The 11,653-nt window shown below is 47.0% G+C and overlaps 1 protein-coding gene across 1 annotated transcript; it reads right to left on the bottom strand.

Moving 5' to 3' along the window:
- Positions 1-5,484: 5,484 nt before the first annotated feature.
- LOC118516894 (clavesin-1-like) lies at positions 5,485-11,399 on the bottom strand. The gene is made up of 2 exons (XM_036062739.1): positions 10,848-11,399; positions 5,485-7,241 (listed from the first exon to the last, which is right to left on the bottom strand). Coding segments are annotated over exons 1-2 (975 nt in total). The 5' UTR covers positions 10,849-11,399; the 3' UTR covers positions 5,485-6,267.
- Between the last annotated feature and the right edge of the window lie 254 nt (positions 11,400-11,653).

Genomic DNA, 11,653 nt, shown 5'->3' with positions numbered 1-11,653 from the left:
CGGCGCGTTGCATACGCAAACGTTTCTTCGGTCGCACTTTCGCAAACAAAATTCAAATTCTTTTCTTAACCAAAAATAGTGTAAAGCTTGCCGTTTTGGCGGTTGCCAAATTTATCTCCCATTGTGCGGCAGAAGTGCGTCCGGCGAAAGTGCGGTTAAGTTCTTCTGTTCGGGCTTGATCGATGTGATTGACCGTGGGGTGAATTGTGCTGCGGGTAGAGTGTTTTGCTGCCCTGAATGTAAATATTGATTTTACGCACAATTTTTCATTCAAGGCAACCATTGTCGTCCAGTGGCCAGGGCGAGCTTTTGCATTTGTCTGCCATTTGCAAACGGACTTCTTTTACGACTCCGTGTAATAATGATTTATCGTCAGCGTACGTTGTGTTCGTATCGTTGATGCGCAGATGACCCATTTTTAAGTCCTCCCTTCCCTCCCCCCGGGTCAGTATCGGAATGACCACTTGCTTTTGGAACAGATATTTACATGCAATATCTTAATAAGCCGTAAAATGGTTACTTCAGCCTTACTCCTTATACAAGGGACCTTCGCCCAAACGCCAAAACAGCATGAACATTTCTAGAGCCCGGTGTGTGTGGCGGGGGGTCTTATCAAAACACACTTCAAACATTCCTTGAGCCCAGCTTGAGCGGGCCCGTACAGCAGGTAATCGCGCAATACTTTGATCGTACCGCGACGGCATAAACTGTGGCAATTGTTTAGTGGTGCATTGTTGAGGTCGGGCAGGGTGCCCATCCCGCATCGGCCCAATTAAGTCAAAACGCCATTTTTGCTATTCGGGGTGGAGGCAATATTATTTTCCATAACGAACGAATTCAGCAACCGGGGGTGGAGGCAACGGCATCGAACAACAAGTACCATCCAGACCCGCTAGACCGCAAGTTCACGAAAAAAAAGCCACGAAAAACGATTCGGTTTTCCAACTTTTCTATCTCGCCGTTGCTGCTCCAGACAGACAGTGTTACAAAGGCGCACATTCCACAACTGCTACCGTCGCTTCGCTCTCCCAGATGCAACTCCGACCCGACCGATGAGAGATGAGGAAAAATGACCGATTTCCTCACCCGATTACTACCCATTCACGGCTGCAAACGGCTCGAAGGGAAATGGAACGATTTTGGCTTAGGTTAGGCAGTGGGTAAGATGGCGTGCGGCCGTCGTGTGGCTGCAACAACAGCGCACACGATCGTTATTTCCTAATTGCATTTAACCAAAATTTTAGTGCGCCCACCGGAGCACTCCGAGATTCCGATTATCCGTTTAGCTTCCCCGCAGCTTCGGAGAAGCAACATGAGCGTAGTCGAAACCTTTTTGGCAGCTGAGAAATCGGAGCCGGATTAGATTAGAAGAAGGCCACAGATCGAGAGTGTATTGGGGCTCATTACTGCTAAACACGCACCAATGACAGATGGACGTAGAGAAAGAGAAGTCTTCGGCAGACCTCTGGAGGATGGGTTCGTGTTGGCTAATCGCACACCGGCAAGCGAGAAGAGGGCACAGTTTAATTTATCTTAATCACCAACAAATCCAATCATTGTGCATTTTGACCGGTTTCCAAAATCCGGTTCCCGGCACGCAAACCACACGTCATTGTTCGTGTGCGCAACTTCACAACACATCTCGTCCGCCGGTGCATGTACGCCCGAGACGTTCTCATGCAATCCGCACGGGGACTGCTGGGACCGGTGGGCCTTACGTTTATAGCACACTTTAGGGGCAATGTGTGGTTTACTCGCATTCAATTACGTCTATCGGCTTGCGTTCCCTGAAGATCCTGTGTGTCCCCATTGACGCGGTCGGCCAAAACTACTCCGATCGACTACTTTATCGCTTCGGTGGTCGCCTAAGGACCTACAGACCGCGAGCGCGAGCCCTTAACCGTACCGACAGCGCTTTACGTAACCGGTTGCCAGCTTCAACCAGGTTCATAAATCGCTTTTACACCTTTTTCTCGCCAAAAAATTGACTCATTTTTACGAACGCTTCCAACCACTCGTCACCGCCAACACCTGAAGGAGTTGATCATGATGAGCGGTGTTTGCGCATGCCCTGTTCAGCGGAGTGCGATCGTCATCGATTATCGTCAGCGGCATGGAGGACACATCTCATTTTCTGCACCACAACAACAGTGTTGACATAATGTGCTGCACGGCCCGCCAGCATCAGCACGTATCGCATCGGTGTATTTATTGATGAAGTTGTTTGGCGCACTGGCTCAATGTAACGCCTCCCGGAGTGTGTATGTCAGATGATCTTTAACCTATGATCCCGGCAAGAGAATGGAGAGCCCGACCGAGAGCCGATAAGCTAGCAGTCACAGACAGGCAGGTAGTAATTTGTGTCACTAAATCACAACCGGACAAACGGACAGTACCGACATTATACAATTAAGCGCACCTGACGCGTGTGTAGGGCAATGTAGATCCCTCCCGAGTGTTAAGTGGCGCCATCTGCAGTATTTAGTTTCGATGAGTTACGATGAGTTTGTATTCCGCGTTGTAAATGATATGTGTGATTATTTAAATGTCAATAAACGAAAATTGTACGACTTGAGCGCTGCGGGGTGTGAGTGTTTCTCTATTGCCTCTTGTGTTTGCGTTTTGTAGATCGCTCGTACGGACGCTTGCTGGAGGAAACCGGGAGCCAAAAAGCTGTTGTTTACATGATCGTGCACAAATTTCCCGTATTGCATCACACAGCCTAATGCTGTACCGTTCGGCTGTTTGGCTGCACGCTGGTGAGGTGTTAAAGATTTTATTCCTTTCACAACGAACTGTACGGACAGAGACAGTCTGATTCGTAGAAAGACATTCGTCGAGAGTTGTGCCCACAGTGGGCCACGATTTCCCAAGCAGGAAGTTGGCGCCGAGTTTTCCTCGTGGGATCGCGCCATGCATGTCACCGAGGCAGACGCCGGAGATGACGATCTTGATCGGGGTTGTCGACTACGAGGTTGGCTCGATTAGTGCTGGGAGAAATATGGAAAACAGCTCACGTTTGGACCGTTTCGGTGGTGGAAAGTCGTGTACTCGCTCGCGACCCGCGACAATTGCCCGGCCTGTTTAGGACCAATTATGATCGTGAATGTGAAAGAGATTTGTATCGGGAATCGTCGACCGATCGGATAACGATTTTGCGTCATTCGGAGTCTCTTGCAACTGAAACAAACCGATTATCTGCGGATCGAGTTGAATGGAGCTGCATGACGATGATGATCATGTGTGGAGCTCCGGTGTGGTGTGGACGATTCTCTCTGCCCATTGTTCAGAGTGGGTCAGCTTAAGCTACGGTCCACTTTTCGGAACACAGCCGAGCCCTTGTTAGGAGTGCGAGCTACATTATGCAGCTTGGAATGGATGCAAAATTCGCGATCTATTGATTAGGAGCATCCTCTCTGTGAATAATTGGGCGAGGAGGTGGTTTTACAAATCTCGACCGGCTGATCAGCGTTTAACAGCTGGCCAGAAGATGAGATGCGGTTCCTTTAAAGGAGGTTCCCACCGGGTGGTGGCTTAAGACAACCCTTCTTAAGATGATGATGCTGCTGTACGCAATGTGCGGCGGATGAGGCAATCACAATGGCACATGATGAATTGGAATGCGTTGTTTCCAGGCGCCGGTGGGTATGTGTGTGGCGCTCGGTAGGACCAAATTAGCTGAAGGCCACACGATTGAGGGTGTTGTGGTGAAGCCTCCCGCGGTTAAAGGTTCACGACGTGCCAGTGCGATTCCTGTCATCAGTGGCTGAAGAAGAAATCTAAACGTGGGCGATTGATTGGTGGCGCTGTAATTGTAATGTTGTGCAAAAGATGAACTTTGTTGTGTGTATGTTTTCGTTTACCGTGGGATTGGTCTGCGGCTTTTCCCAGTTTTTCGAGGTTAATAATTATACAGTGTTTGATGTGTCATGCTGAGGTGTGTTTGTAAAATCAATACAAAGTTATAGAAGGCTACTGTCGGGTAGTTCCGTGCATTGTCTCCTGCGCACCTTGAATGCAATCTTATCCCTAACGACGATACCGATGCATCTTATCGGCTCGTGGGTTCTCCTAATCTTGCGGCGTTAAATTATCATCACATTAAGGGAAGCAGCAGATGCTTTCCGAAGTCGGTTCGTTTCCTTTTCCACTATTCCGAGGCCAACAACCCGCTGATCTCTCACGATGCAAGACAAAATAATGGCCCACTGACCGATTTGGCGGTCAATGTCAAAACGGTGGTTTGCGTTCGTGAGTGAACCGAAAGAGAGTGGTCGCCGCAGTTGAGAGCTGCTGGGCGAGATGTTAAGCGGCGACTACACGTGCTGGGAAGCTGAACGGGAGTTGGGAATATATCAGAGAACTATGTAGAAAATTTAGTTGAGTTATGATTGCCGTAATAACGTTGCAATTGTATTGAGAAAAAATTCAATTGAGGGTAAGTTTTTTATATGAAAAATGTATTTTTCTTCAATGAGTCCTTCATCAAGTAATGGCATTTTATAACATCAAGTGAGTGTCGTTTTATAATAACTTAAAATTGAATTAACCCAGATAACTCAGTGTGCCTTGCATGAGCAAGACGTTTTCTTATATTGTTCATCCATTTTTTGCGATAAAGGTAAAAGACTCGAGAAGGCCCCCCCCTGACAAAATTTGTTAGGCGCTGTAGGATTTACGCCTAAAGGTATGCAATCCGCAGTACACGTTGCGAGAGCTTCACAGTGAGCTTTCAGTGTGCTTTCAGTGTGGTCAAAATTGGTTGATGAAAGTCGAATAAAATATTGTTATTATTTGATTAAAATCCCCTCTCCACTAACCCTACCATTCATTTTGGGTTACAGGGGCTTCGTACTAGTTTTCAGTCGCACTAGAGGTGAACAATCGGGCCTAAAACATGCACGACGATCTCGGACGGTAACGGAACAGTAATTCGATGAATACTTGTTACCTTGCATTGATATTCAGCAAAGGAGGAAACATAAGAATACCAAAATCTCAAACCACTTGTTACAATGTATTTTATCAAGTTCTACTTGCTGTCTATTAACAGTATTAAGGAACAATGCACAATGTTTACATCAAATGGGTTTTGACCATACAGAAATCCCACTGTACAACAAAAATGACAGGCCACAGTGCTGCACACAAAAGATTCTAGGGGGGGCCTTCTCGAGTCTTTTACCGCGATAAATACTTACTGTACATTGACGGATAATAAGGTCTAAGGCAGTATGAATCAGTTTAATAACTAAATAAATCGGAAACCTAAATAAGGCTACGATCGGTGTGTGAGATTGCTTCCTACACACTGTATTCAGATGGATTGCCTAGCTGTGAAACTTATTGCATACTTTTAGGCGCACATATACGATCAGCAGCTCGCATGCTTTATTTCGGTGGCCTCTAACACAATTTAAAATAAATTTTCTAATCGGTGTACTCTTTGAAGCGAATAACGAAGAACAAGAAACAAAACGACTCCTAAAAGGTTATAATTGAATATATTTGTGTCCAGTTGTGCTTACTTAGTAGCTAACGATTACAATTCATCTGTGTCAGCAGCGCGTGTTAGCTCTCTCCACCCCTGATCGCGACCTTTTCGTGCGAATTGTCCAATACTGCTATATTTCAGTGCATTTCTACTGAAACGGATCGTAACGCGTACAACAGAAAACAATAATTTAACCAACAACAATAACGCAACAAAGCACACAAGAAGCTCGATCACAGGCGAGATGTAAATGTTGGCCGTTGAAGTAACATTCCCTAACCTTAACACAGTTGCACGTGATAGCTTCGGAGCAGAATGCGGAACAAAACGAAGGAAATCAAACCGTCGATGAAGCAACTGTCCATCCGTCGTAAGGAAGGATGAGAAGAACGTATTAAGAAGTAACGCGACTCGTCCGCGTTTGCCCAATGCATCCATCCAAAAGCTCTGTGCGAGATGAGGAAGTATTGGACCAGCGCAAACGGTCGACTGTTTTGGTAACTGTATTCCACCTTCCCGGCGTAGCGAGTGTCACTGTTTGTGTCGCCGCTCGGTTGCTTAAAAGTAATCGTTGAGGATTGACCGTGAGAACGGCCCTATTAAAGAGGGAGTTGGGGAACCTGTGCCCTGATGGAACACATAAACCTTCGAATAACATTTTACTAAAGCTTACTTATCTAACAAAGCGCCCCAAAGTATCGCCCCAAAGTATCGCTTGCCAAAGTATAGCTACAGAAAGAGAGAGAGAGAGAGGGGGAGAAAGTCCTGAAATCTTAATCCACCTCCAGCTTGCGGAAGCTTCCGATGACGCCACTCGCTATGTCCGCATCCGTACTGTCAGCCCACGGGATCGTGCTCTTGTTGATCTCGATCTCCATCTCGTCCAGCGCGAGCACGATATCACGGCGCTCCTTGAGCTGCTTCTTGAACAGCGCGATACACTCCGCCATTGGCACGGTGCCACCGTACTCCTTGGGCAGCAGTTTCGGATTGATCTTCGTCTTCAGCTCGTCCCAGCCCCGATGCACGAAGACACGGTTGCGCAGCTTCTCGCTCAACACCGACAGGATGAACTCGGACAGCTTGTTCGCAAAGGATGGCAGGTTAACGAAGTGATTCTCCTTCTGACGCATCGGCAACGAGTTCTGCACGCAGTGCGCCAGATTGCGGATGTCCGTAAACGACCAAATGCCCAAAAATCCGATGTTTAGCTCCGAATCATCCGTCACGTGAATGTAACCCGAGATCTGTGACTCTTCCTCGTCTTGTAGCGCCTCCAGCACCATCGAGTGGATCTTGATCAGCTGAGCGGAAGTGAACCGGCTCGTGTCAAACTTCCCAGCATTGGAGAAGATGATCTTCCGGCCGAGCTCATCGCGCTCGGGCAGCGCGAACAGATATCCGCTATCGATGATCGCTTCCAGGTCGGGATCGTTAATGTCCAGCTTGAAGAACCAGTGCGGATAGACCTGTCTGATCGTGAGGTACTTCTCCAACATCTCTGTCGCAGCCGGAATGGAGAACTTTTTCGTACGTAGGAATCTCAACAGGAACGGTGCATCCGTACGACACTTCTTGATCAGTGGATGTTTGGCGATCCAATCGCGGAACTGCTTCAGTGCATTCTCACGCATATCGTCATCTTCGCGCAGCTCATCTTGTGCCATAATTTTGAACTTGTCCGAAAGGTTGAAGTTGTACGGGGCATAGCTTTCGGGGGCCTTGCTGAGGTCGATTTTATCGGTCACTAAAAAGAGAGAGAGAGAGAGAGAGAGGTATAAGTACGTTGCGACAATATGTGAAGTTAATACGCAATCAATATGACGTAGTGTCAACCTTGAAATGAGCACTTTCTCCCAACTTCAGCTTCTGTTTAGTGATGCAAGTTGACCACTCGCTATTTAACACTCCATTTAAAGCATCAAATCGATCGTTTCTGTTTACTAGCGCTCGTTTATGGTCAGGGTGAGGTTTATAATCGCATGACGGCGCTAATTATAGAATCATCGATCATACGTAACATCAAGAGCGCAGTAAGTTTGCATCCGTTATCAGACATGTCAGTGGACAACTCAAGAAAGAATTTGGACATGTGTATGCAACCATTTGCAATAATTATGGCGATACGGGTAACCTTCGGCACCTAATATTGCCATCATAACTCAAAAGGTCACGACTTCCTTCTTGGATGCAAAAAAAAACCCCTCCATACGCTGTAGAACATCGCAGTAGCCGCCAGCCGTGTGCATTTTTCGGTCATGGCAAGCTTGATCTACTTACACACCATTCGCTGAACCCTACAAATGTGGCGGAACCTCTCGAATGTGCACGATGCCGTATGCGTTTGACAAATTGACACACATCACCGTTGTTACATCAGTAGTCGGTTGAGTCGGTGGCCCCGTGAGATAGCAAATCTGAACCGGTTTAGCTGGCGTAGGGAAAGTAGCACCTCAAGTGTCCGCCTGTTACGGTGAGCGTGGTGAATCTCGAGCCGTGACAGATAACAACCATTCGCAGACTAACGTTGAGTGAGGTTATGTGAGACCTGACAGAATATGAAACTTTACTTTTTTCGGGCTGGGTTATTTCGGGAATCAATTGTTGTGACTTGCTAGATTGGCAGCGGTTTAAGCTGGATCTGAGGATTCCTTTTTTAGGAGTAAGAGATGACTAATGCAGAGACTCATCCACAGTCACACACAACTATTACGATCTCAGGCACAGTTGCACAATTCAAAAAGAAGGTCACACAGAAATACAAAAAAACAGCATGGCGCCCTGGAGGTTTTTTTAACTAGCACAACCGATTACGGCACCAAATGTCATCAGTTTGAATGGAGTGTTTTTTGCATATACTGCCAGCAAAGCCCCGGTAGTAATTGAAATATTGTTTCTGCATGAGCGAGACGCTTCCACAATCAGTTATCCGCTTCAGTCACCCGGGAAAGTGAGTTTGATAAAAATCGCACTAATGACCGATTCGCCCACTCGATGAAGCCACAGCCACGTAAAACAATAACCGTTGCCTTACGCTTCGCTCGTCTAGCGTGGCCCAGCTGACTAATGGTCACCAGCTACCGGAATCGGAATAAAACCCGTGCGTTGTGTGTCGCTGGTAATTAAAGCAATGCTTTCTAAAAGTATGACGGTGTACGCAACACCGGGCGAAAAGAAAAACGACGCCATTATCACCACAGGAACAATGCCCCGTTACATAGGATTTGGAGGCATGTAAGGAAAGCTCGCCGACTGCAGCAGCAAATCCAACAACAGGCTAAACAAGGCCCTTACAATGGGAAGGAAGTGTTGTGTTGTCTTGCGACGTGATTAACATTTCATGCTGGATGTCTGACAGAAATTGAATTTCTTCCTGTGACTCAGCGACACGTGATCGCCGCAACAACAACAACGGAACGCATTTGTCTTCGCTGGTTGGAATTAGACAAAGGAAAAGGAAGGAACTGTTATTCCCTTTTAGCAAGTTGGGGAAATCATAATTAGCAAATATTCCTCTCAAAAAACATGAAATTGCTGTTGAAGTTAGCAACGTCAGCGAATTATTGCTTTCCCCTTTGTGGAACAGTTTCCAAACTGGATCGAACTTTATGCTGCCGTTCCGTACACGCCTGCGATACGCGAAGCCAGGTTCAACAAACTCGCGATCGGAACTAACCTACATTCACGATCGGAGGTTCGTTTCTCTGTGCCCTTAGCGGTACGAGTTCTTGAAAGTGAGATCTCTTCCCTCGATCGAACGTGCGACGTTCCAGTTGTGTGTGTGAATGTCGAACACGAGTGCATCCATCCAAGGGTCAATGTGCAACCGCGCTCGTGATGCAGTTTTACCGTTTCCGATTTCCTTCCCGCTAGCTCAGGACCGGTTTTCGTATGGTTTTGGGATAGCGGAAAAAAAACAGTTCAACAGTTCCTTAAAAATGCAAGCAAACGTGTCGTTCTCGGTTGGAAAACCGCCGCGGCATTTGTCCTGTTGATTTTCCCTGAAAACTCTTGCAGCATCTTGCAGCACCGTCGCGATCGCTCACAACGAAAAGAGAAAGTTTCTTCATCACGAGATCCCTTTTTTAGTTTTCGTAGTTGGCCCCCGACGTGCCTTTCGCCGCCGGCATCAGCTTCTGCTTCTTCGCACGCGGTTCAGTTGAGTTCAGCTTGGGTCCCTTTTGTTTTTCGCTTTTTCCATCACCCAGCGCATAGCTGGCATAGAGTGGAGTAAAGAAGAAGGAAGACCCGCTTTTTCGGGGTTCGTTTCTGCTCTTACCGATACGGCACACTACTTTTTCTCGGCCGAGGTTACTATTTCGGGGGAAGTTTGCCCGTTTTTTTGCTTGCCCGTTTGCTTACCATCTTCAAAATTAGGCCATGCAGTCAAAAAAAAAAAAAGAACTAAAGCTCACAGTTATGGGCTAGGGGTTTTCTGCTCCATTAAATGAATTTTTAGTTTTTTTGTTACCGGAGAGGCCTAATGTGGAGATACCACCGACGATTTGCATGGAGAAGCGTATGAAGCGATGTAATTGGTCGAAATTATTTGGAGCGCGAGAGATGAATGATAGCTTCAATTTCCTCTAATAACTGTTCTGGTGGGAGCAGTTAAATATAGTTTAATGTGAGCTAGAGGAACATCGAGTGTATAGCCATTATAAAGTCGAATTTTTTGGACAAGTTCAATCTGAAAAGCATGATCAACCAACCATACAAAATCACGATAACACCGTACGCCCTTGTTTAGACGACGACCTCGACATTCGACGGCTAGCTGAAGCGATCTTGTTACGGATTTTTGTGACGTATAATCTCCCCTTAACCTCACGACCAGCCATTTATCGGTTTTCTGTTATCCGGTTTAAAATAGGCAAACGATCGAGGTGCGACACAAGTCAACGCGATCGGCCAAGTGTTTGCGGTCGATAGGGAAATAGTTGAGCGTATTCCAACACCACACCCTACATTATACGGTACACGAGGTACGCGAAGACCATCACTACCGAGTTCAACGCTCAATGTCTAGGTGACACCGTCCGGGGACCCTTAACAACGGCCCGTGCCAGTTTCGCTCGAAAGGGTTTTATTTCACACCTCTTGAAAGCTTTGTATCACTCACGGTCTCAGTGCCCATGTGTGTTTGCATTAGCACAAAGGCTTCTATTTGACTACAGTACGTCTTAGCTGATGAATCTCAGGGACGCCTTCACTTTAGACGAATGAATTTTGCCACAAAATCCGGTTTTATCGATCGAACCAATCCCGTGACGTTTTTCGACTCTTATTTGACGTCACCCACAATCATCGACCCTTTTATTCCCCTTCGCTTCTTTTCTAATCGGTAACTCACTTTTTTACGTCAGTTCTGCTGCTAATCCGTGTAATTAACTCCAAAAACAGTATCCTTCCTATCTGCAGCGTTTTGGACGAGGTGTGCCTGTGTGCCTTGTGCTGTATAGTCGTCGGCTGTTGTCGTCACGAGAAGGAAAGCCCAGTCTCCTTTGCACCTTATTTTTTGGGAGAAATTTAATCACCACACCGAAAATACACTCACAAACGCACACACACGCACACGAACGGACACTCCGGGAAAGGGGAACTCGAACGGGAGGGTGGTTCCAGATAGGGGGTGGCCCGGGCTTTTGGCTATGCGGGGTGGGACTTTTTTGGTGTTGGACGGCGGTGGTGCTGGTACAACACACTTCCGAATTCCGAGACGGATCAAAGCAGACTGTGACCGTGCGTGCTGGTTGAAGCGCCAGATACTGGTTGGCCATCTGGAGCCGGTCGTGTACCCGCTGAAGCTCCACCGTTATGAGGAGAGAGAGAAAGAGCGAGAGAGTGCGTGAAAGAGAGAGTGTGCTGAGAGAGATGGTAAGCAAGAGATGAAACGTGTCCGATTAAGACACACACCAACACAACGAAGCAGTGCTGATGCGATCGTTCGAAAAAACGGCGGTCTACGCATACATAAGTAAGCCAACGGCAACCGGTGCACGGGGTGGAAGCGCCGGTTGGGGCGCACGAGGCGAGGAAGAAACTTTCGCTACGCGGATTGCCATGCGTAGGTTTTTGAAATTGACGGTACAGACACGTGTTGGTTTTATTTTACAACGAAAGAAAGGGAGTTACTTCGTTTTAGTTTATTCTCAAAAA

Source organism: Anopheles stephensi, unplaced genomic scaffold, assembly GCF_013141755.1.
Source record: "Anopheles stephensi strain Indian unplaced genomic scaffold, UCI_ANSTEP_V1.0 ucontig41, whole genome shotgun sequence".
Classification (NCBI taxonomy): Eukaryota; Metazoa; Arthropoda; class Insecta; order Diptera; family Culicidae; genus Anopheles; species Anopheles stephensi.
Note: the sequence above shows the minus strand (reverse complement) of the source record. Positions and strands in the feature narration are given on the sequence as shown.